This window comes from Camelina sativa, chromosome 15 (assembly GCF_000633955.1).
Source record: "Camelina sativa cultivar DH55 chromosome 15, Cs, whole genome shotgun sequence".
NCBI lineage: Eukaryota > Viridiplantae > Streptophyta > Magnoliopsida > Brassicales > Brassicaceae > Camelina > Camelina sativa.
Window position 1 is genome coordinate 26,244,993 of NC_025699.1, and position 25,238 is coordinate 26,270,230.

General features: G+C 35.4%; 3 protein-coding genes across 3 annotated transcripts; all 3 read left to right on the forward strand.

Annotated features, from left to right (window-relative positions):
• Nucleotides 6,935–7,804, forward strand: LOC109129168. The gene has a single exon (XM_019236822.1). The coding sequence runs from the start codon at nucleotides 6,935–6,937 to the stop codon at nucleotides 7,802–7,804; it is 870 nt and encodes a 289-aa protein (XP_019092367.1).
• Nucleotides 15,801–17,771, forward strand: LOC104747582 (dehydrodolichyl diphosphate synthase 6-like). The gene is made up of 2 exons (XM_010469234.2): nucleotides 15,801–16,001; nucleotides 16,643–17,771. The coding sequence occupies exon 2, from the start codon at nucleotides 16,677–16,679 to the stop codon at nucleotides 17,559–17,561; it is 885 nt and encodes a 294-aa protein (XP_010467536.1). The 5' UTR covers nucleotides 15,801–16,001; nucleotides 16,643–16,676; the 3' UTR covers nucleotides 17,562–17,771.
• LOC104747583 lies at nucleotides 18,348–22,241 on the forward strand. The gene is made up of 14 exons (XM_010469235.2): nucleotides 18,348–18,497; nucleotides 18,599–18,686; nucleotides 18,802–18,906; nucleotides 18,999–19,096; nucleotides 19,180–19,263; nucleotides 19,337–19,518; nucleotides 19,620–19,692; nucleotides 19,777–19,822; nucleotides 19,919–20,028; nucleotides 20,135–20,242; nucleotides 20,332–20,385; nucleotides 20,465–20,526; nucleotides 20,609–20,921; nucleotides 21,066–22,241. Exons 1-14 carry the CDS (start codon nucleotides 18,426–18,428, stop codon nucleotides 21,936–21,938), a joined length of 2,268 nt encoding a protein of 755 aa, XP_010467537.1. The 5' UTR covers nucleotides 18,348–18,425; the 3' UTR covers nucleotides 21,939–22,241.

Genomic DNA, 25,238 nt, shown 5'->3' on the forward strand with positions numbered 1-25,238 from the left:
TAGCGTTGTTTGATGATGATATGAGAAATATGGTTTAAATATTATTGGTATGTACTAGGTTGAGATTATGTGAAAACGTTATGCTTGCTAGATGTATATCAAGAATGTGGAGTCTGATTCTATGCTATGCAATTATTGTTGAATGTGAGTAAATTGTCGTCATTGTATTCCAGTGGGCAGTGTTGACCCCCCTCACTGAGTAATTAATTACTCACCCCTCCTTTCTATTTATTTTTCTCAGGTTAGTTGTGTTCATTATTTGAATTTTAGAGATTGCGGTTTTGAGCCAAACCAAGAAGTCAACCCGCTGACCAATTCCGGATACCGAGTTCGGGTATTACACATTGTTTGCATATGTCGAGTGTTAAGATTGTTTATTCCTATGCTCAACAAAAAACAGTTGGTTACTTGTTAAAGCGGGGAAACACAATCATAATTCACTATATTATAGAAATCTACTTACAAAAACAGAGAAGAAATGCATAGTAGCTATTACGACGTTGAGGTTTGATTCTTCGAGCTCGTCAAGCACAATAACATGTTACTCGTCATAGGTTAAGTGAGTTTAAACCTTGTAGTCCATTAAAGTGCTCTATTTCCAAGAGCGGTATATCTTGGGTACAGAAACTGGCAAAAGAAGATAAAAATGTTGAGAAAAAAGCGTTTGGTTACAACTTATGAAGAGTAATAGCTGACATAAAATTTTGTTACCCAAATCATGTGAGCCAAAGGGCGTCGGAACTCCATGACTGAACCACCATTAGATGTCTTCAGTGTTGTAAGTTTGTTATTTAGAAGCAGCCAGATTATTAGTTACTTCCATCATAAACTATCTTGTATTTCACTGTAGGAGATAGGGGATATTGATAGTTTAATTATAACCTAACCAGAGAAAATAAGCAAAACTGAATAGTGATGAGTTGGTGCACACGATACTCTATGATCTGATCCTGATCAAATATAGCTATATGTTGTGGAACCACATATTTGATAGCAATTAATGATCAAAGTTAGATGATGGCATGATGCATATGCTGATGTGGTTTAAGCCAACGACACAAATATATTATATAAACATCACAACAATCAATAAGATATCAAGCCTACCAAAAAAAATCAATAAGATATCAATATTAAACTAAAGTCGGAGCTTACTTTAGGATAATGAAGTCGGATGATTTTAATCACCAGCGCTTCCGCTTGTTTCTCACTTTCTCTCCATGGATAAGTTGTCTTCAAAGTTTAAAAACTTGATCCTCCATCAACGTTTCAACCTTTTTGATTATTTTCTCGGTCTTCTCTATAGAAATCATGTGCGTGGGAATGCTTGTTTCAACGGAAAATTAACAACTAAAATTAGAAGAAAACCAAATAGGTTCAAAGAATCATTAGGAAGGGAGATATTAATACAGGTTGAGGTATAGAGGGAGAAGAAACGATTCAGCTTCGACCTATTAAAAGTTTGCATTTTGGGTTTTGAGTTTGGTACCTATATTTATTTGCAAAATTGCATTGATAAAAGTTAATGAATGACATGGGTTGTAGAAAATTGTGAGTGAAAGAAATTTTGAGAATATGATGTGGCAACTTGAGAACATAGACCGAAAAAACTGATGTAGACACTGTTAGAGGGCTCAAATTGTCCCTTTTATTAGTAGTAATTTACTAGGATTGTCACTGAACTAAAAAAGCGGGTTTGAAGATTTCACTTGTAGATCATATAACTGCCAACTGATTCTTCAACCAAGTACTGCCGACTGATTCTTCAACCAAGTTATCAAGGAAGAATGCTTAAAGAAAAAAAAGGTTAATGTAGGGAAAACGTTAATTTTTGGAGATTATTATTATGAATTTGCATGTATATGACTCTTTTACATAATATGACTATATGTTACCTTATCCAAAACGCTATATACAAAAATTCTCTCTCAGAGTTTCGATATCCCCCAAAACAGAGAGAACTTTTCAAAAAACCAAATCTCACCAACTCCCTTTTAGCGGTTAATAGTATTATCCCCTGGACTTCTTTCGGGGCTCAAACAAAACACGCTGGTCCATGTGATGGCTCCGACGAACTCAGGCGCTGCTTCTTCCTCGTCCGGCGCTCTCAACCTCCAAACTCCCCTCCTGAACACTCAGAACACTAGTAAGCACTCTGCTATGCAATTGCTCTAACTCGTTTCCCATTCTTGATAACCCTTATAAACTGTTATAACCCTTGAAACCCTGGTAAACTGTATAACCCTGCAAATCTCATCATCCTTGTAAGTTTCCTCTTCGCAACCCTGAGATAATTTCCAACCTCACATCAAAAGGAATCATGGAGAACATAATCCCACATCACCTCAAAGGAAAAGAAATTGCCCCAAGTTACTCCCCCCTCCTCGAAAGAGAATCCAAGCTCCTGCTTTAGATACCTCTGCTTTGATAGAGGAGAACTCCCTCACCCTTATGGGACGCCTAACAAACCCTACGGCACAAAGAATTTGGTCACTCTTCCCGTTCCTCGCCAATCGATGATGGAACCTGAAAGGAAAAGCTACTGGATCAGATCTGGGCCGTGGCTGCTTCCAATTCTGATTCGATTTTGAAGAAGATATGCAACAGGTACTGAATAATAGACCTTACCATTATGGTCAGTGGATGGTTATCCTCCAAAAATGGAAGCCTGTGATCTCTGACACGTTTCCCTCCAAGATCCCCTTCTGGATCGAACTGCAAGGACTACCAAAACACTACTGGCAGCCTCAAATGCTGGAAGTGATAAGTAAAGAGCTAGGCGAGCTTGAAGAAATGGAAATTACCTGTGACTCTGCTAAGATCCAGGTTCACATCGATGGTCTCCAACCCTTGACCAAAAAAACTATTGTGGATTTCCCGGATGGCAAGGAAGCATTAGTAACCCTAGACTACAAAAACTTGAAGAACCACTGCTCCCACTGTTTCAGACTCACGCATGAGACGAGACTATGTCTTGGTCTTGCAAGTGAAAAGCGCATTCCTGAACCAAGTGTCATATCACCAAGACCCTCACACCATGAAGTTCGAAGAAATTACTATACTCCGGAGAATAACTTTAGAGCTCCTAGAACTATCTCAGGCCAATCAGACTTAAAAAACTATGTGTCTGCTAATGGAAACTACTCGAATCGGGCCTCCTTGTTGGTGGATAGTAGAAGAGCCTATTTTTCAAGAGATATTAACCATGAACGCAGTGCTCATACGACTAGAAGGCATCCGGAGAGGGAAATATCCCACCCTTATCAAAGAAGAGAGTACAATAGAGATTCTTACCAATCCCACCATCTCTCAAGGGATCACCGACGGATAACAAACCGAAACCTCTAGTCGAGAGAAAAACCTGTAACTGAGAGTGTAGAAGCAGGGGAGCGCTCAGATTCCTCGAGACCAAGACAACCTCCACTGGAGAGAAGTTGGGAAGAACCGTACCAAAACTCACCTCCCACACGTGAGTCTCCAGCCCCAGCACCACATGACAACCTTTTATCTGATCACCCTGCTACTCCAACTGTAATTTTTACAAAAGAACAAGTTATGGATGAGCTTAGAGATGTTACTATCCAATACCTTGCAGTCCCTGACCCGACAGAGAAAGCGGCTAGAAAACAAAGAGTGATTATTGGAGAGGGAAAAAATCTGATGGCTGAAACAGCAGACAAAATTGTTCAGGCTGCATCTATTTATGCCTCGGCTGAACCCATGACTCCTCAACCTGAAGGGACCACCATGGAAACTATAACAACAACTGCCATGCAGAACAATGACAACATGGAGCTCCCAATCCCCCCCCTCAAAGCGAGGACGGGGACAACTACCTTCAGCAAAAGCCTCTCCCAGAAAAAACCTAAAACTAGATGGTGCTAAGAGTCAAAAAAGGAATTTAGCTATTGGATCCCCAAAGAAAGCACAAATGCAAAAAACTGCTTCACATAAAAGTGGTTCCTTACCTAGTTCCAGCCGCAAGACTAACGAGAAGGGACGATCTACACTGCAAAATGCTAACCCTTCAATCCCTCTACGCTCTATAGTTCCAGCTATTACGAAGAAAAAGGTGGATATTCACAATCCACCACCTCCTCTTCCTTAAAGGTATTGAGCTGGAACTGTTGTAGTTTGGAGAATCCCACAACAGGCCGGCGACTCTGTGAGATAAACTCCACTATCTCACCTGATGTAATTTTCCTCATGGAGACAAAAAACTCTGATGAGAATGTTATCTCTTCTCTCAACTAGATGCATTACTCGAACCATTTTCTGGTTTCCCCCCATACTCCTGGGAGAGGGGGGCTTGTTCTCTTATGGAAACAACATATGGGCATTGTTGTTCTGTCTTCCTGCAAAGATTTCATTGACACCCGCATAACTGCTGTAGGAAAATCCTTTTTCTCCACCTTTGTGTACGGGTAACCTGATATAACAAAAAGGAAGGTTGTGTGGAATGAACTTACCAAGCTGGGCACTGCTAGAGAAGATCCTTGGTTCTTGACTGGAGACTTCAATGACATCATAGACTCATCAGAGAAACAGGGGGGGACCAGACTTGCATGAAGGAACATATGTTGATATCCGATCATTCATGACGGAGTGTGATCTCTATGACCTAAGACATTCTGGTAACTTTCTCTCTTGGAGAGGGAAGAGACACGATCACATCGTCCACTGTCGCCTAGATAGAGCAATGGCTAACGGTCTATGGGCAGAGGAATTCCCTCATAGTCGAAGTGAATACCTCCGTTTCGAAGGATCTGATCATAGACCTCTTCTCACTTGCCTTGATCTGTCAAAAAGAAAAAAGAAAGGCATGTTTAGATACGACAGACACCTAAAAGGGAATCTCGAAGTTAAAGAGCTGGTATCTAAGGCTTGGAGTTATGATGAGCTTGAATCAGTGCAAAATAAAATAGCCCGATGCAGAAGAGAAATCATAACCTGGTCCCGACAGAAACACCAAGATAGCCAGAAGGAGATTGAACTGCACCGACAACAACTAGAGGAAGCCATGACAAACCAAGCTCCGATGGATGAGTTAATCTCCACCATTAACTTAAAACTGCTAAAGGCGTATAAAGACGAGGAAGAGTTCTGGAAGCAGAGAAGCAGACAATTATGGCAAACTTTGGGAGATAAAAACTCTGGATACTTTTATGTTGTAACCAGAGGAAGACAGGCAATTAATAAATTTTCAGTAATTGAAGATGAAAGTGGGGTTGCTTTTCACAAAGAAGAACAAATACTTACTGTCATCACTAAGTACTTCCAAAACCTCTTCACATCTGAAGGTGGTGACCGTGAAGGTATCATCCGGGAAGCAATAGAACCTTGTGTTACACCTGAAGAAAACCAAACACTCATAACTATCCCGCCTCCGGAAGAAATAAAAAACGCATGTTTCTCTATTCACCCTGATAAAGCTCCTGGTCCAGATGGATTTTCTGCCAGCTTCTTCCAGTCCAACTGGAACACAGTGGGAGACAATGTAGTCCTGGAAGTCCAGAGTTTCTTTCTATCAAACAGAATTCCTGCAACTAGTAATGAAACTCACATCAGACTCATTCCCAAGATTCAAAGCCCCCAGTAAATGTCTGATTACCATTGCTCAGTCTTCTACAAGATCATCTCAAAAGTGTTAGCAAAGCGACTCCAACCTATGCTCCAGACGATAATTTCAGAAAACCAGTCAGCATTTGTACCTAAAAGAGAAATAACAGATAATGTGCTAATAACACATGAGAACCTTCACTACGTCAAGACCTCTGGAGCTAAGGTTAGGTGTTATATGGCGGTAAAGACTGACATGAGTAAGGCGTATGACCGTATTGAGTGGGACTGCATCCGCTTGGTTTTGGAAAGAATGGGCTTCTACCAAACCTGGATCCAGTGGATAATGCTATGCATAACTACAGTCTCCTACTCTTACCTCCTAAACGGATCTGCACAAGGAAATGTTGAACCACAAAGAGGAATTAGACAGGGAGACCCACTCTCACCCTACATCTTCATCCTTTGCAGTGAGATCTTATCCGGATTATGTAATAAGGCTCAACAAGAGAAACACCTACCTGGAATCAGAGTGTAAAAAAAGAGCCCGCGAGTTAACCATCTCCTGTTTGCAGATGACACCATGTTCTTCTGCAAATCAGACAAACAAAGTTGCAGTGAGTTAATGGCCATCCTTCAGAAATATCAACGAGCCTCTAGACAAAAGATAAACAAACTGAAATATGTTGTTACCTTTTCCGCAAAGACGTGTGAGCACACACAAGAGGCGGCTATGCAATTACTTGGAGTGAGACAAGTAGGTGGACTTGGTAAGTATCTGGGCCTCCCGGAGTTATTTGGTCAAAAAAAACGAGATATGTTCAACTCCATCGTGGATATGATTAAGCAACGATCAAGAAGTTGGTCTAATCGGTCACTCTCCTCTACTAGGAAGACTACCATGCTCAAGTCAGTTCTTGCTTCAATGCCTACCTACACTATGTCGTGTTTTAAGCTACGTGGATCCCTGTGTAAAGGTATCCAATCTTCCCTCACCCGTTTCTGGTGGGATGAATCTGAGGAAAAACGAAAAATGTGCTGGTTATCTTGGTCAAAGATGACAAATCTTAAAAAGATTGGTGGCCTAGGTTTCCGAGACATACCTGATTTCAATGATGCACCCTTAGCTAAGGTAAGCTAGTGAATCTTAACTCAACCAGAAAGCCTCCTAGCTTTCTTTCTTATTGATGGGCAAGTACTGTGGTGATGCTTCTTTCTTAGACTGTGAGGTGCCTGCCTCAGCCTCCCATGGATGGTGAGGAATTTGTATTGGCAGAGACTTGATCAAATCTCAACTAGAGAAAGCAATAGGGTCCGAGACCTCAACCCGTATATGGTATGATCCATGGCTATCTCTATCATCACCCACATGCCGATGGGTCCTCCGCCTGAGAATTCCCAGTACTCCACTGTGGCAGACCTCATATGCTCATCCACCATGACTTGGAATCCAGAGAGATTAGAATCAATGCTTCCTGAATACAAAGATGACATTATGGCCATTAGACCCAGTAAACATGGAGCAGAAAATCGATACATATGGCTACTTACAAAATCTGGAGACTATACAGCTAAGTCAGGCTATCACACTTTATCTTTGAAACAAGATCAACAAGCACAACAGGAGAATATGTACCAGGATTTTAACTGGGAGAAAGAGATTTGGACTTTACTTTGCTTACCAAAAATCAGATTCTTCCTTTGGAAGTTACTGAGGAATGCGCTTCCAACGGGTGAGAATTTAGTAAGTCGCGGTATTAACCAAGCTGCCACTTCCCTTTCTGTGGCCACAAGGAGACTTGTCTCCACTTGTTTTTTCACTGTCCTTTTGCCAGGGATGTTTGGATGCGACACCAACAAAAACCCCCTCGACCCATCGATGATCAAGAGTTTGGACATGGGACTCAAGACAGCCCAACTTCTGGTCTGCCTCCCACCGACTGGAATCGCAATAGGGGCTCTTGGGGCTTGGATTCTGTGGTCCATTTGGACATGCCGTAATAAGCTAATTTTCGAACAAAGATCTATTTCCCCGAAAAAGGCAATGACTCAAGCAATTACACAAACCCGAGAATGGTACTTAAGCCAAACCCTAGAAAATCCTATGACCCATACCTGTGCTAACCGACAGCGTCTCGAAGAAACCCCAGATCTGATTCGCTGCTTCACTGATGCGGCTTGGAGGGAGGAATCCCAAGATGCGGGTTTTGGCTGGATCTTCAAAGGCTTTCCTCTACACTCTTAACAAACAGGCAGTGCAAGCTCTCACCATATCCGATCGCCACTTATGGCGGAAGCGGTAGCAGTGTATTTGGCTTTACAACACGCCTCTGAGCTTGGCTGTCTAATTTACTTTCAATTAATGGTTTACATCTATCTATCCCATATTAGAGAGGGGGAGGAGGGGTATTCATTCATTTGTAAATCAATATAGGATTTGAAAATTCTTATTGATTTTGAAACAACATGTTTTACCCATAGATTTTAATTATTTAATTCTTCACTTTCAAATCCACTCAAATTTATTTAAATTATAATGTTGATTTTGAAATTCAAAAACAAATAACTAAAGGAATAACATAGGATTTTACCTGATATTTATAATTATTAATTGAATAACACAAGATTTTGATAAGAAATTTGAAATCAATGATTAAATAACAAATAATTTTTTTTGGATTGGATATTTTTCATAAAATTTAAATCCATAATTGGATCACCCCCTCTAGACTCATTTTCTCATGTTTTTTACAATTAAAATCTATGATTGGATAAACAAAATTTGTTCACACAATACAAAACAATGATTAAATGACGATATCTTGTGTACGTGTCTGGAGATTCACACAGCTAATGATGTTTATGACTACAATGACATCTAACATAATGATATAACATGGGATTTTCGAGTTTATTTTTAACATAATAGACTATTAGAATTGTGATTCCGCAAAGGTGTTTGTTGCAACACCAAAAACTGCAATAATTAAGAGCGTCATGATCTCGTTCAAATAAATAGATACTTAGAAGTTCTAAAAATTATTTAGAATAATATGAATTTTTAAATTTACAATTACCATATTTTTAAGAGGTTTTTAGTTGCGTATCTTGTGGATGGTTTGAGGCTTCCACATGTGTTACTGGTAATCAATCTCACATATCCAACAACCGCTAACACGATAGCCTAACATGGCATCTTTGGGTTCGCTTTAGACCTTCTTTACCGGCAGGTTCATAGGAGAGTTCTTAGCATTTTGGGGCAAAAAATAAATCAGAACAAAAGAAAAAAATCTAAGAGAGCCCCTTATATAAGAGACTGAAACTTGGTTTAAAGGACGCTACGTGTCGGTATTTTGTTGGGCGGGAGAAAAATACAAAAGGGGAAAAAAAAATTGGGAAGCTCGATTTTTTTTTTTCTTCTCTCTCTCTCTTTCTCTCGCGATTGAATTCCCGAAACGACAAAGGCATTTGGAATCAGAGGAAGGGTTTGTAATCGAAGGATCTAGAATCAGAGGAAGGGTTGAGTAGCGAAGGCGATTGACTCGGCGGAGGCCAATCGCGATAGACAGAATCGAGTCCGAGATTTGGAGATGGATGCGATTGAATCAATTTGAAACACAAGGTAAGTTTCTCAGTACAATAGTATGAAATCGCAAATTGTTTTATGATTAGGGTTCTTTGTTGAGACTATGTACAATATAATATAACTGTAAGCTGCTGCTTCGTAATCTCTTGTCCGTATAGAAACCTTGCCATCGTGTTGTTGTTACTGTTTATTTCGGTCGGAAAAAATTTCTCTTTGTCGTCGTTTGATTCGGGTTCATCTGCTTTGTGGTGGTGTCCAAGCGAAGAAAGAGATGTTGGGAGCTGGATTTCAGTTGACTCAGCAGATACTGAGAGCTCAGAGCGACCTTTCCAATGGCTGCAGATTGATTCACACTAAGGAACGAGATAACGGGTCTGCATTGCATAAATCCAATGTCCCCGAGGCGTCCTCAAGTAATGTCGAACGGTTTTTTGAAGTCGGTCACACCATCTGTGCCTGCTCACTATTTCTCTAAGGTACTACTACATCATGTCAAGCAAGTCAAAACCTTTTCTTTGTAATCAGTAGCTTGTTCATCTGAATGATATGAAATTTTTTATGAGCAGACAACAGTAAAGGAAAGAAGAGGTAGTGATGTTGAGTTGCAGGTTCCTTACTTTGTTCTTGGGGTTAGGAATAACGATTTGGGGTTTTCTTTTATTGGTTTTAGGTTATTTGCACAAATCTAGCTCACTCTTCTTTGTTTAATCGATGTAGTTATGACTGTTAAGGATATGATTATGTGTGTGGGATTTTGTTGCAGCTTGGTTCTATTGCTATTGGAGTAAAGACTAAAGAAGGAGTTGTGCTTGCTGTCGAGAAGCGTATCACTTCTACATTGCTGGTTTAGTTTCTAACATTGAATTCTCTGTTTTTCGATTTGTTGAATAACTTCCAATGGAATTTGAAAAAGTGGTGAAGTATTAGCGTTGTGTGTTCTTTGTTAAAATGCTTTTTCTTTTACTAGGAACCGAGCAGTGTGGAGAAGATTATGGAAATTGATGACCATATTGGTTCTCTTAATACTTTTTTAAAAGGTCCATTTTCTGCTGCTTTTAATCATTCTTGTAGTATTGTTTTGCAGGATGAAAGGAGACCCATTTGAGAACCATGACTTCACAGAGCAAGCCTCAGGAAAATAACAACTTCCAATGATGTAGAGGTCTACATCAAGACCGCAGATCGGCCAGGTTGGTGGAAAATGGAAACCACAAACCGGTGTTATATGTCAATAAAGACTCTGATGTGTGTTTTATATGTACTGTCAGAAAATTTGGAACACGACGATGGTGAACAAACCTGGAAACTGCAGAGAGAGTATGATGGAGAGTAAGAAAGAAGAAGGTGAAGAAGAAGAAGAAGCAATCAGATTGAGAGTGAAGAAAGCGGTTTTGTTTCCGCAAGAAGCAGAGAAAGGACTATGGCCGGAGAACTACAATATCTCGGATCATGCTTGCCTGACCGTACAATTCTCTCCGGTCAAAATGCTATGTAGCTAAATTTTGTTGATTACCGGCTCTTTGTGAAAAACATGTAAAGAAGCAATGAGATTGAGAATTGCAGAGAGAGAGAAGTTTACAAACCTAAAACTTTTGTAATTTTGTATAGTTTTTCTTTTTGTAATTGCATCATTTTGTATGATATAAAGGTTTAATTTGTAGCAAATCAGTATTAAAATTAATCATTTTTTCCATTTATGAATTTCACTTCTATTGTAATATGTATCAATGTTTTTATTATATTTTGTATATTTGAAAATTAATTAAAATGCAATATTTTCTAATTTTATAAAATCTTAAATGTTTACACATTTATACCACTTCTATTCTAAAAAATTAAAAAAAAAAATTTTTTTTTTTAAAATATTTTAAAAAATAAGAGACCCAAAATTAGAAGTTATCAATGGAAGAGAAAATTTTATCTAAGAGATTATGAGTTCTTATATTCAAAACTATACACAATTAATTCATATAATAATCAAACAGTGTTTAAGAGACTGAAATTATCATACTACTGATAATCTTGCTCTTAGGCCAATATAATAGCTTATCTTCACTATTTGGTTAAGGTAACAACAATAAACCGAGTAAAACTAGTTTGTGTGGTTATTTAGTTGAATATTATTATTCTGTAGAAATATAGGTTTCGAGCAATGCATTCATTAGAATGATATAGGTTGAGAAATATTTTTTTCGAGGACATTTAAAACGTAATCATAGACTAGATTATACGTGGTGCGATGTGATTTTTCATAGAAAAAAAAAAAGTAAATTTGTATTTATTAGTGGTGAATGGTGGTGATTGGTGTATCGTACTTTGTAGATTTGGTTCAAACAAATTCAAATCATATATATAAAAAAGTAGAGTTTCAGTCTCTCCTTATTGGTCCACTTGACAATTTCAATTTTAACAAAAAAAAAATTATATTAAAACACAAATTTAAAACAATTAATTTTCACATTTAACTCACATAATATAAAACTGAAATCTTTGTAGCTTCTCCCTATAAATTATGCATTAACTTTATTTCTCCACTAAGTTGTACTCCCTCCGTTTCAAAATATAAGATGTTTTAGAGAAGTTTGTTGTTTCATAATATAAGATGTTTTCAAATTTCAATGCAACTTTTAGATTAGTTTAGTATTTTATATTATGCAATATTGTTTTTGATTGGTTGAACTTATTAAAAGTAAAGTCTTCTTATTCTGCGTGCTTTGCTTAAAACATCCTATATTTTGAAACGGAGGGAGTATTAATCAATTGTATTAAAACAAAACAATAAATTAGAATTGTAACTCTTATTTTTCTAAATGTAATTTTTCATCATTTCTCTTCCTATAAATACTCATTATTTTATTCTCTTAGTCTATCACTCTTTCATTCTCTCATCTTCTTCCACTACTCTCAAATCTCTTTTTTGTTTTGTTTTGTTTTGTATTTTTGTTGTTATTGTTGTTGTATGGGTTATAAAAAATCAAATCAAATATCATTGTAAAAGCTTAGTTTTAGAGTTTGTATGATATGTATATTTTATATATTTATTTTAATCTTTTAAAATGTTCATCTCCATTTTTTTTGTATTTTTTTTGTTATTGTTGTTGTATGGGTTATAAAAAATCAAATCAAATATCATTGTAAAAGCTTAGTTTTAGAGTTTGTATGATATGTATATTTTATATATTTATTTTAATCTTTTAAAATGTTCATCTCCATTTTTTTTGTATTTTTTTTGTTATTGTTGTTGTATGGGTTATAAAAAATCAAATCAAATATCATTGTAAAAGCTTAGTTTTAGAGTTTGTATGATATGTATATCTTATATATTTATTTTAATCTTTTAAAATGTTTATCTCCATTTTCTATTTTATATTAACATCTTATAAGTCATTATGTTCATGCTTCCTTACAATATTCACCACACAATAAGATCATAAAGTTGAAATGATCCATATGTAATTATCTATTATGTCTCTGGTTATCTCACATATTCATGTATCATTTTAAATAATTTATAAAGATCAATATAATATTTAAAGATCAATATAATTATCAATTTATCCATTTATAAAGACTATTTTGTTTTGTGATCCAATTGTAAATCTGCAGAGATCAATATATTTTTTTTTTTTATGATTTGAGGTTTTTGAAAACAAAAAGAACATAATTAAACAATTGGTTTTTTGTGTCTTTAATCAAAATAAAAATTATCCAAAAAACAAAACATATTCAACTGGAACTTAAATATAAAAATAAAATATAATTTTAAAAATATCATTTCACTAAATTCTCTAAAGATGAAACCATTAGTATGAAATCTAGCACTATAAATTAAATTGATGAGAGAAAACCAAAAAAATATAAGTTATCCTTGGGATTTTAAAAATTATTGAGATTGAAGAATTCATATAATTTTATAAGAAAACTAATTTAGTTTGTCACTTAAAAAGTAATATTTTTTATTTTGAAATATTATGTGTAAGTGTTGAGTTTATATCAACAAACAACCAAATCATGTGAATTTTGATTCAGCCACTTGGTATTCCTTTTATTTTAGGTTATAAAAAATTAAAATATTTATTTATAATTAAAGACATGTAACTCCATTTAACTCAAATGTAACTCCTATCCAATAATTGTACATTAATTCATTCCTCCTACTAACTTATTATCTTTCAAGAGAAATTATTTTTGGTTAAATTTTAATATTTTTTATTTATTTTGGTTGGCTAAACTTATATTCATATTTTGGTTGGCTAAATTAATATATTTCTCATGTAAAATTATTGTTTATAATATATTTCTCATTTCAAAGTTTAAAGCAATATATCATATATATAAAAGTAAGGTTTTGGTCTCTCCTTATTGGTTGATTTTCATTTAATGTTTTCTAATTTTTTTTTATTTTTTTATTTGCTTTCTAATTGCTTTAAACAATATTTAAGATCCAATAAACACAATACATTTAACTCACACATTAAAATAAAATTATAACTGAAAATAAAATAAATTATGCATTAATCATATTCTACCACTCAATTTTATTCAAACACAATAAATTACTATTGTAACTCCATAGTTCTAAATGTAACTTCCATCATTTCTTATCATATAAATAAGCATTCTCTCAATCTATCATTCTCTCATATTGACATTCTTTTACTATCTCATTTTCACATTCTCTCATTCTCTTCTACAATACCTCAAATCATTTTTCATTTTTTTTTGTTATTTTTGATTTCTTATTTTTGTTGTATGGGTTGTAAAAAAAAATGAAATATCATTGTAAATTGTTAATGCTAAATTTTAATTTTAGAGACTACATGATATATATTTTACATTGTTCTTATTTTAAAAGATTTATCTCCTTTATCTAATTTGGATTATTATCTTATAAGTAATCATTCTCTCTTCCTCTCCCACCAATATCAAATGTTGTTATATCTCATATGTGTTGTAAGAGTTTGATTCTATATTTTAATTTAGAAAGTATTATATATATATAGATATTACATTGTTCTATTTTTTAAAGATTCATCTCCATTATCTAATTTGGATTACCATCTTATAATAAACATTCTCTTTTCCTCTCCTACCAATATCAAATGTTGTTATATCTCATATGTGTTGTAACTTGTAAGAGTTTGATTCTATATTTTAATGTAGAAAGTATTATATATATTTAACATTGTTTTCAATTTTTATTTTATTTATATAAAAAATATTTCTTTTATATTTCTTGCCTTTCTAATCTATTCATATTTATTTTTTAAATTTGCATAGTTAAATTTAAATTCACATATGTTGGTTTTAACAAAACAATCAACTTTATTTGAGAATTAGATGTTCCTATTCATTTTTAAACGATCAATGTGTAACATATAAGCATTTTGTCTTGCAATCACAAGTTCCATTTCCATTGCTTAACTCCATGGTTAAACTATAATATATGTTGTCCTATTTGTAGGAATAACAACATACTTATTTAATTTATTTAAAAGAGCCGATGATTAAACGAAATAAACATTTCTCCAAATTTTATAATTCAATCAGTGAGTGTACTTATTACTTTGAAAAACTTTTACATTGAAGTTCATAAAATCATATAAGAAAACTAAAATACTATATCACTTCAAATTTGGAAGGAAACACTTGGTATTCCTTTTAAAAAAAGTCAAGACACATATAAAAATTTATTAATATTTAACTCACTTTAAAGACATTAAAGGTCATTTAACTCAAAAAATAACTTCTATCCAATATTTGCATACATTCCTCCCAGAAATAAAAAAATATATATATATATGTTCAAGATTGTATTTAAATATTACATAATTTTTTAGTTAGCTAAATTTATAGTCACATATATACAATATATATACATAAGAATTTATATTACTTATTAACACCATAATTCGACCCATTATTTGCTTAACTCAATATTGGTTTCAAAGCCAACTAAAGAAAAACAGAAACGATCTTATTGATATTAGACCAAAACATGGGCATACAAACATAATCACTTACACGGAAGATATTTTTAAAAAATAACTTATTATTGCAACATCAACGTATGAAGGGTTTACATAAGCAATTAATTAGAAAATCTATAATACAATAAATGTATTGGAAACAATATCAGTCAATGATAAGATTGGATCCTCAAAAGCAAGAAACAATATCTTCATAATTCATAAAAACTAAATGCCACAATTATACACATCTGAACGAAATGGTATAAACATATAGTGTATAAATAAAAGTGACGGCAAAGCCCGTATATGCCTAATTAAAACGAAATAATACAAAAGAGAAAACGAAAAAGACCAAAAAAAACAAGAAAGTACCAACTACACTACAACCCACGCGTTGCGTGGGGAAGCACCTAGTCTAATATGAATCGAAAGAGAACGTAAACTGTAAAGAGATAAATCCGGTAAATAAATTTAGAACTCGAAACGTAGAAGTCAGTTCATACTTCTTCACACGTAGGGTTAGTTTTTACATTTGAAATCCAAAAACCTAAAATAAAATGCAATGCAATGCAGAATGCACCAAACTTTCTAATAGGAAGTCCCGAACCGGGTTATACCGGACTAATCAGATTTAACCGGTACTGGTTTTTATATATTTCTTCCCTAGTAAAAAAATATTCCTTACTCTCTCTTCTCTTCTCTCTGCCTTTCTCTTTCACAGTCAGAGCTCTTGAACGGAGAATCTCTGTCGACTGTCGCCGCCGTCAACTATTTGTAAAGAAGAAATATTCATCTGTTTTCGATTCAAAGAGTGAAGAGCTTTTGATTCCGAAATCGATTTCCTTTACAAGCTAGGCACGGCGCTTGATCTCGTTATCTCTCAGGTAGGATCGAACTGTTTAACACCTTGCTTTACCAAAAATTTTCTGGATATACTTGCTTTGGAGTATTTTAAGAGTTCTCACGCTTCTGGGTATTGTTAATATCGGAGTTTTGTTTCTTTGTGTTCTGAATCTGTTGATTGAATTCGTTTGATCCAATCGATGTTTGTTTCGATATTCAAAAGCATGCAAATTGATTGATTGTTTTGTTCGTCTTGTGCTGATTCTGTTTTGGTATTGTGTTTCAAGTGTTAGTTGTTTTTTTGTATTCTTCTATTTGAGGGATATTTTAACTAACTCCATGGGTTTGTGTGAAGCAGCCAAAACTATTTATATTGGTGACGTCAGTTTCTTGATAAAAGAATTCGAATTCTTCACCTAATACTGATATAGAACTTAGTACTGATATTTTCAACATATTGTAACTTGTAGGATTGGTAATAAATAAAGGGCAAGTTTTATTATCTGTTGTTAAATTTTAGTTGTTCCAAGAGCATCATCTATCTTGGTTTGGCGTTACATGTGGATACTTTTGGATGATACTTGTGCAGAACTAATTTTAGGTTGCATTGTGTGCTGTTGATGTAGCTTTGTCTTTTATCCTTTTACTGATAATGGCTTTTGAATGTTTTGCATTCCCTTAGAGATAGCTGAGGATACTAGAAGGTGGAATCTCAAATGGCTGAACTTGCGGGTCAAATAAAACGTATGAACGGTGGAATTAACCAACTGCTCGAGCAAATATTCGGGTTTTCAAGAAGATGTTTGTTTCGTGTCATATCTATGGGTCCTATACCTAACCATCTCGCCTTTATCATGGATGGGAATCGTAGATATGCAAAGAAGTGTGGTCTTGAAGAAGGGTCTGGTCATAAAGCTGGGTTTTCTGCGCTTATGTTGATGCTACAATACTGCTACGAGCTTGGTATTAAGTATGTAACGATATACGCATTTAGCATTGATAATTTTAGAAGACAACCTGAGGAGGTACAGTGTCTAATGGATTTGATGCTGGAAAAGATTAAGTCTTTGCTTGAGAAAGAGAGTATCGTGCATCAGTATGGGATTCGGGTGTATTTTATTGGTAACTTGGCGCTTCTAAATGACCAAGTGAGAGATGCTGCAGAAGAAGTCATGAAGGCCACAGCTAAGAATAGTCGGGTAGTGCTTCTTATCTGCATTGCCTATAACTCGACAGATGAGATCTTACAAGCTGTCAAGAAATCTTGTATTAACAAGTTAGATAATATTGAAGCGTCTGGTAGTTATAAACATGAGGATAGTGATATAGAAGCAAAGGATATGGAGAACCAAGAGAAGAAGATACAGTTGGTGGATATTGAGGAGAATATGCAGATGAGTGTGGCGCCGAATCCTGATATACTCATCAGGAGTTCAGGAGAGACGAGGTTGAGCAATTTTCTCTTATGGCAAACAGGTAATTCCCAGCTCTGTTCTCCGGCTGCTCTGTGGCCTGAGATCGGTCTGAGGCATTTGGTCTGGGCTATATTGAACTTCCAGAGAAGCCACTCATACTTAGAGAAGAGAAAGAAACAATTGTGATTTGTCATGAAGGATATACAAAAGCTCTCTTCTCTATTTGGCTTCGTACTCTGGTGTGATGCTTTTGTGGTATACTATCAAAAGGAAACTTGGGATTACAAAGAACAACAAACAATGTATTTTACACACAAACTCATTCGAGATTTTGTTTATGAACCATTAACGAGAAAGTCCCACCCACCTAATGACATCTTACTTCCTGGTTTTATTCTTAATCTCTTTAAGTTTTGTTATGTACATAGACTCTTTTCTATCCTGCAAAAAAAAAAGATTATAGATAACCACTTCTGTCTACAAATCCAGTCATGTACATACATAAAACTCAGTTCATAACTATATTACACTTCTTCATTTGCGCTCCCACAAGCTTGGAACCGTTACTATTACGATATAAGGCCTCATCATCAAGAACCTACCAAACATTCCTTTTGATCTGTGATTGGATCCTTTGAAACCCCAAAGAACACAACCAAATCGTTTTGAAACAAAGAACCTTGACTAAAGACAATGTTCCCTCACAAAACACTATTTTAACTGTGTGCCGCAACAAGCTTGTTGTAGTGATGAAACAATTTGACTGCTGTTTTTCAAAACCAAAATAAGATCTGAAGCAATAAATTTAGATCTTTACCGGTTCAGCCTTGATTGCAATATGAAATTTCGGTTTAGCTATAATAAAACCCGAAAAACCGGGATTGATACTTAAACCGTACCGGGTTTGAACTCTGGTTCGGTAGGTTAGAGTAGTACACACTCGTGACTTAAACTCGCAATTGAAACCTAAAACGTCGCGACTCTCTCTGCTCTCCGCAAAAAAATGGTTCTACTTTTGGCTTAAAAGAGCCATGTTTTTGAGTCTTTGCCATGGCGGGTTTCATTAGGCGCAAAGGAAACTTATTATTTCGGTCTCAAAACTTAACTGCGGTCTACTCCAAGGTGGGTAACTTTCTCCTCTTCGGATTCTCTCGTTTAGTTGATTTAATCTCTTTGCGGCAATTGGTCGAACACTTCATCTGCGGGTTTCTTCTCGTCTCTAGTTGCAGAGAAGTAACTGCACGCTTGCTGAGGGAGTCATGGAGAAGTGTTCTACCATCCGTCCAGTTATTGATGAAGATATAAATTCAGGTGCTTTTGTGTTTTTGTTGGTACTTGTAAGCTGGATTGGACGTAACTACAAGTTCAAAGTTAAAGGTTGTTCCTTTTTTGTTTTTTTTCTTTCTTTATGGATTGATTTTGACAGTTGATACATCGAAGTGGAAGAAGGTACGAGCAAGTGATGCTGGAATTAGAAATTCAATGATCCCAGAATCCTCTATGAATGTCTTGAGACTCCTTAGACGTCAAGGTTTGTATTTTGTATGTTTTAGGATTTAGGTTTACTGTTAGCATTGATGTGGAAGAGTAAGAAGAAGCTGAACTGTTTGATCATTGCCTTAGGTTTCGATGCATACCTTGTGGGTGGATGTGTAAGGGATTTGATACTACATAGAGTGCCAAAAGACTATGATGTGATCACTACAGCTAATCTTAAGCAGGTTTAGTGCATTTATTTTCTGATTATGTTACATTGTTTAGGACTTTATGTATTATGGCTTCACGTATCTCGTTTGTTTTGTAGATCCGACGGCTGTTTCATCGTGCTCAGGTTATTGGGAAACGGTTCCCTATTTGTCATGTGTGGATGAGAGGTTCAATAATTGAGGTCAGTTTTATGGCCATATAATTTTATGCTTTTCGCAGTTTTCTTTGTGTATTACTTGACACTTCTCTTATAGGTATCCAGTTTTGATACCGTGGCACACAGTGACAGTGAGCCTGAAAATGATTTGGAGAAGCCTTTTCCACTAGCTATCGAGGCAGACAAGAATAAAAGCCTCTTCAAATTGTATTCTGGTTGCGATGTAAAAGACTTCAATCGTTGGAGGAATAGCTTGCAGCGCGATTTCACAATTAACAGGTGTAGTTTCTGAAATACTTGTATGTGCGGAAACGGACTGTTGTATATTTGGCTGAATCATACACTCCCAACTTATTTGTGGTATTTAAATCTTGGTGCAGTTTATTCTATGATCCCTTTGAACTTAAAATTTATGACTACACCAACGGAATGGAAGACTTGACGGATCTTAAGGTGACTAACTCAGCTTACTTTTCCTGGATACATCTATTTGTTTTTTCTTATGTTATTAATCATTGTTTGCTATTGCAAATGCAGCTTCGTACACTTATCCCTGCAAATTTTTCATTCAAGGAAGATTGTGGTATGCCCTTACATATTGTACTCACGGCCTTGTATCTAGACAGTTATGTAGTTTAAAGTCCTAACCATTGTGTCATGGTTTTATTTCCAAATACAGCTAGAATTCTTAGGGGGTTAAGAATTGCAGCACGATTGGGTCTATCATTATCAAATGATGTTGAGACTGCAATACCTGAATTTGTATCTTCCGTTGCGAATTTGGACCAGGTACTTTGACTGCTTGAACTGTGATATACTTGGAATCACTTCCTTTTTGTTAAATGAAATATGTTCATGGTCTCAGCTATTAAAATCCTCCTCTGTCTTTGCTCAGTTTAGATTAATCATGGAAATGAATTATATGCTTGCGTATGGAGCTGCTGCTCCTTCCATCCTTCTTCTCATGAAGTTCAAACTACTTCACGTGTTACTTCCTTTTCAGGTATGTCATTTGTCAATCTTCAACTATCTCTCTCTCTCTCTCTGTCTCTTCATTTTAACACTTTTAACTTGGATAAATTTGGATTTCAGGCAGCTTACCTGGAACAAGCTAGTGAAACATCTCTATCGAGTTCCTTGCTAGCGGTACGTGATATCTTCATGCAGAAGCATTTTATAGTGAATCCATTTTGATATTTCTGAGTTTTGTTTATGGTTTATGTAGAGGTTATTCTCCAATATGGACAAACTGATTTCCTGCGATCAACCTGCAGATTCCAAACTATGGTGCGTCATATCTGTATATCAATGGGAATATGAATCTTCTCGTCGATGAGCTCTGGTTAATGTCTTGATTTGTTTTACACAGGATTGCAGTGTTAGCTTTTCACATTGCACTAGTGCGTAACCCCCAGGAGGCTATTGTGGTGCGCGCTTTCGCTGCTTTGCTCTACCATAGAGACTGGAGCAAAGCTGTTGAATTTGCTAGAGAAGATGAAACTTCAGTAGTCGGATACACTCCTGAGGTATATAAATCTTTGAGAAGGAGATCTGATGAAGATCTTGTTGAAGCCGTTTCAGAATTCACATGTCTATTAAAAGATACTCAGTACGTTCTGACTGGTATAGAGGCTCTCCGCGAATCCCTATACCTATACCCGGATTTCAAATTCTCTGGTCTGGTTAGTACAAAGTGCATATTTACTTCTCAGTATGAGTACACAGATTCATTGTGTTAAGACATATATTCTTTATTCAAGTATGCTAATCTATGTTTGAATCAAACCAGCTAATAATGGTTATAATTGATGGATGTGGTTTTTCAGGTGTTCATACCGAAGAGAAAGGGGAGAGATGTAGCAGAAGGGTTTGCGAGATTGAGTGATGTCAAATCATACGAAAGCAAAAAGGAGGGATTCTCTATTGACTATCTCTCACTTGGGAAGGGAAATCCATGCGAAGTAAGATTTGTTCTTGGCAAAATCATTCTGGACACCATCACAGAAGGTATCGTCATGGAACCTCTAAACTCAGTCAAGGAGCAAAGCACCAGTGAGCAAATTGTTCCAGCGGCTTGCTTGGAGAAGAAGGATGAGTTGGTAGTTTCTAAATCCTCCAAGGAGGATAACAACAATCAAGCTCCAGTCCATGGCTCAAATGCATCATCTGTTTTAAAAATTTTGAAGAAGACGAGAGAAGACAGTGAGAACAAGAATGATCAAGAGACCGAGGTATGTCCAAGAACCCTTACTGGTCCAGCAAAGAATCAAGATCAGTCTGTAGTTCAAAAGCTGAAAAGACGGCGTAGCAAAGAAGCACCGGTCTCTGAGCCGCCTAAGCAAAAGACTTCAAAGAGGTCGAGATCAGATGACCAAGAGGCGTTTGGAAGTCTCTCTGTTTCAGCAGCAGAAAATCAGCATCAGAGTAATAAGCATGGCAAAAATGCACCGATCTGTGAGCCGCCTAAGCCAAAGACTTCAAAGAACCGTTCAAAGGAAACACAAAAAGTAAAACACAACGACTTGCCTGTGAAGGAGCTTCAAGAAGCAAACAGCAGCTTTGTTTCTGACAAATCTATGAGCGATCTTCTAAAAGTTCTTGAGAAATCAAGTCAGCACGCGTCTAGCAAAGAGGAGAGCGACTCCTTATCATCAGAGAAGACAAAGAGACCAAAAAGTCTCTCAAGTCTGTTCAGGTGAAATTGGTAACCCTACTCGTGTTTGGGGGCCTGAAGTCAAGCTGCACCTTCAGAACGAGTCAGAAGGTCTCTCGTCAGTCACGGTCTCACTTCACAATTTGTAGGTACGACATGTTGTTGTAACTTGAACCAATTTGTTTCTTTTCGTTTTTATTTGGTCACTGGTAGAGAGAAATTTTGGCCGTGAGTAATATAATAGTCGCAAATTAGATATTTATTCGTATCTTTGTTTCATTTAGATTTCAAATAATTTTCTTCCTTTCTATCAAATCAGATTCATGCACGATTCCATCGTTCTTGTTCTTTGGATCCTGTTTACTACACATTTGTTCAATTTCTTTATACTTAAATGAAAACGATTTATTGTTCTAGACGTTTACAAACTAAATATACCAAATCTGTGATTTTCTTAACATTTAATCCATAATTTGAAATGAAATTTTTTTATAGGAGTTAAGGAATAAAATGCCATTTTGAACATAATATAAAATATATCTCAATACTAAAAATTTATAGTGTAAAGGTTAAATTTCTAATAGACTCTAAAATATACAATCAATTTTTTTATTATTATTATTTTGTTCAACATCTTTGTGAATGTTATATTTGTATTTGTGTGAACGAGTAAATTAATTAGCGTCACAATTTCATATATAGAATAAAGGTTGTTTTTTTGTCAACAACGTACAAGATCAGCTCAAACGAGCCAATTGGAAATAAAATCGTTTACAAAAAAGTTTATATAATTAAGAATAGCTACAATATCCCAATTCGCTATTTGCAAGAGTTATGAAGAATAGATATTATAGAGATGATACAATATTAGATGCTTGTGCTCGGAAAAATCAATCCTATGGTTGGTCATCTATATTGATAGGGTTGGATCTTATTAAGAAAGGGTCACGGTACATAGTGGGAGATGGGAAGAACATACGACTTGGTATTGATAATATTTTCGATTCTGATCCTCCGAGACCAGTACAAACATTAAACCCTCACACTACGTTACTCCTTGAAAAGCTGATCTCAACTAGTGGCGATATTCAGACCTGGAACAAAGAAAAACTAAAGATTTTCATTCTAGAAATAGAGCATAATTCGATCCAAAACATTCATCTATCTCTGGCTAAAGACATGGATGAACTTATATGGAACTACTCAAGATCGGGTCAATATACTGTCAAAACGGGATATTGGTTTCTCACTCATTACCCTTTTGATCCTGGAGACATACCTTTAACACCACATGGATCGGCAGAGCTCAAAAATAGAATCTGGAGATTGAAGATCCTACCAAAAATAAAACACTTCCTTTGGCGAATTATTACAAAAACTTTACCAGTAACCACAAGATTACGCAAGAAACGTATGAATATTGAATCAAAATGTCCAAGATGCAAACAGACAGACGAAACAGATCACCATGCCTTATTCTCATGTCCTTTCGCAGCTATGACATGGCGGATGTCAAGTACAACACTTTTGAATATCAACCAACTACCGGCTTCCGTTGAGGAGATGATATCTAACATCATATCACTATCAGCTAAGACAACAAACTCGTTTGATTCCCTACTACCTTTTTTCCTTCTGTGGCGAATCTGGAAGGCACGGAATAACATCGTCTTTAATAACTACCGCGAAAGTGTAACCAAAACTGTTCTTATGGCCAAATCGGAAACGAAAGAATGGATTAAAACTATACAACCTAAGGAGTCAGCACACAACGCCGGTCACAACATACAACTTTGGAAGCCATCAACCTATCCGTTTATAAAATGCAATTTTGATGCAGGGTATAATGATCAGGCGAAACAGGGTACATGTGGATGGATTTTCAGGAATCATCAAGGAGAATCGTTGATGTGGGGTGCATCAAAAATATATGCAGGATCAGCTTTGGAGGCTGAAACAAAAGGTCTCCTTATATCTTTGCAACAAGCTTGGGTCAGAGATTATCATTCAATAATCTTTGAAGGAGACTGTGAAGTATTGATTAACATGGTGCATAAACGACAGCCAAATGGTTCTTTACGAAATTTATTGAAAGATATTGACCTGTGGGCATCACGTTGGAACAATATTTCTTTTAACTTTGTCAAGAGAGAATGTAATAATGTGGCTCATGTATTGGCTAAGAATGGTTGTATTGACAATAATTTTTACGTTAATTCTGTAGTAAAACCAGTTTGGCTCTTAGAAGCTCTATGTAAAGACAATTGTTAAATTAATAAAGTTAATCTTTGTGGAAAAAAAAAATTAAGAATAGCTACAATATATATATATATATATATATATATATATATATATATATATNATAACTACCGCGAAAGTGTAACCAAAACTGTTCTTATGGCCAAATCGGAAACGAAAGAATGGATTAAAACTATACAACCTAAGGAGTCAGCACACAACGCCGGTCACAACATACAACTTTGGAAGCCATCAACCTATCCGTTTATAAAATGCAATTTTGATGCAGGGTATAATGATCAGGCGAAACAGGGTACATGTGGATGGATTTTCAGGAATCATCAAGGAGAATCGTTGATGTGGGGTGCATCAAAAATATATGCAGGATCAGCTTTGGAGGCTGAAACAAAAGGTCTCCTTATATCTTTGCAACAAGCTTGGGTCAGAGATTATCATTCAATAATCTTTGAAGGAGACTGTGAAGTATTGATTAACATGGTACATAAACGACAGCCAAATGGTTCTTTACGAAATTTATTGAAAGATATTGACCTGTGGGCATCACGTTTGAACAATATTTCTTTTAACTTTGTCAAGAGAGAATGTAATAATGTGGCTTATGTATTGGCTAAGAATGGTTGTATTGACAATAATTTTTACGTTAATTCAGTAGTAAAACCAGTTTGGCTCTTAGAAGCTCTATGTAAAGACAATTGTTAAATTAATAAAGTTAATCTTTGTGGAAAAAAAAGAAATAATAATTATAAATTTTAAATACAATATTATTTTCCTACTAAAAAGTATTATTTATTTATAAACAAATGACTATTGAAATTTTTAAATTTTTTTAATGATCACTTCTTGAAGTTTATAAAAATTTAATATTAATTAACTAAAAGTGGTAAAACATCAATCTTTGTGGAATAAAAAAAAATCATAAAACATCAATCTTTGAAGGACACAGGGAGTATAATATTCATATTATGGATATATTAAAAATATAACAACTGATATTATTCATATAGGTGAGAATGGTTATGGAATTTGTATGATGATACTCCCTCTGTATCATTTCAAGTGATGTTTTAGAGTTTTTTTTTTTTTTTTT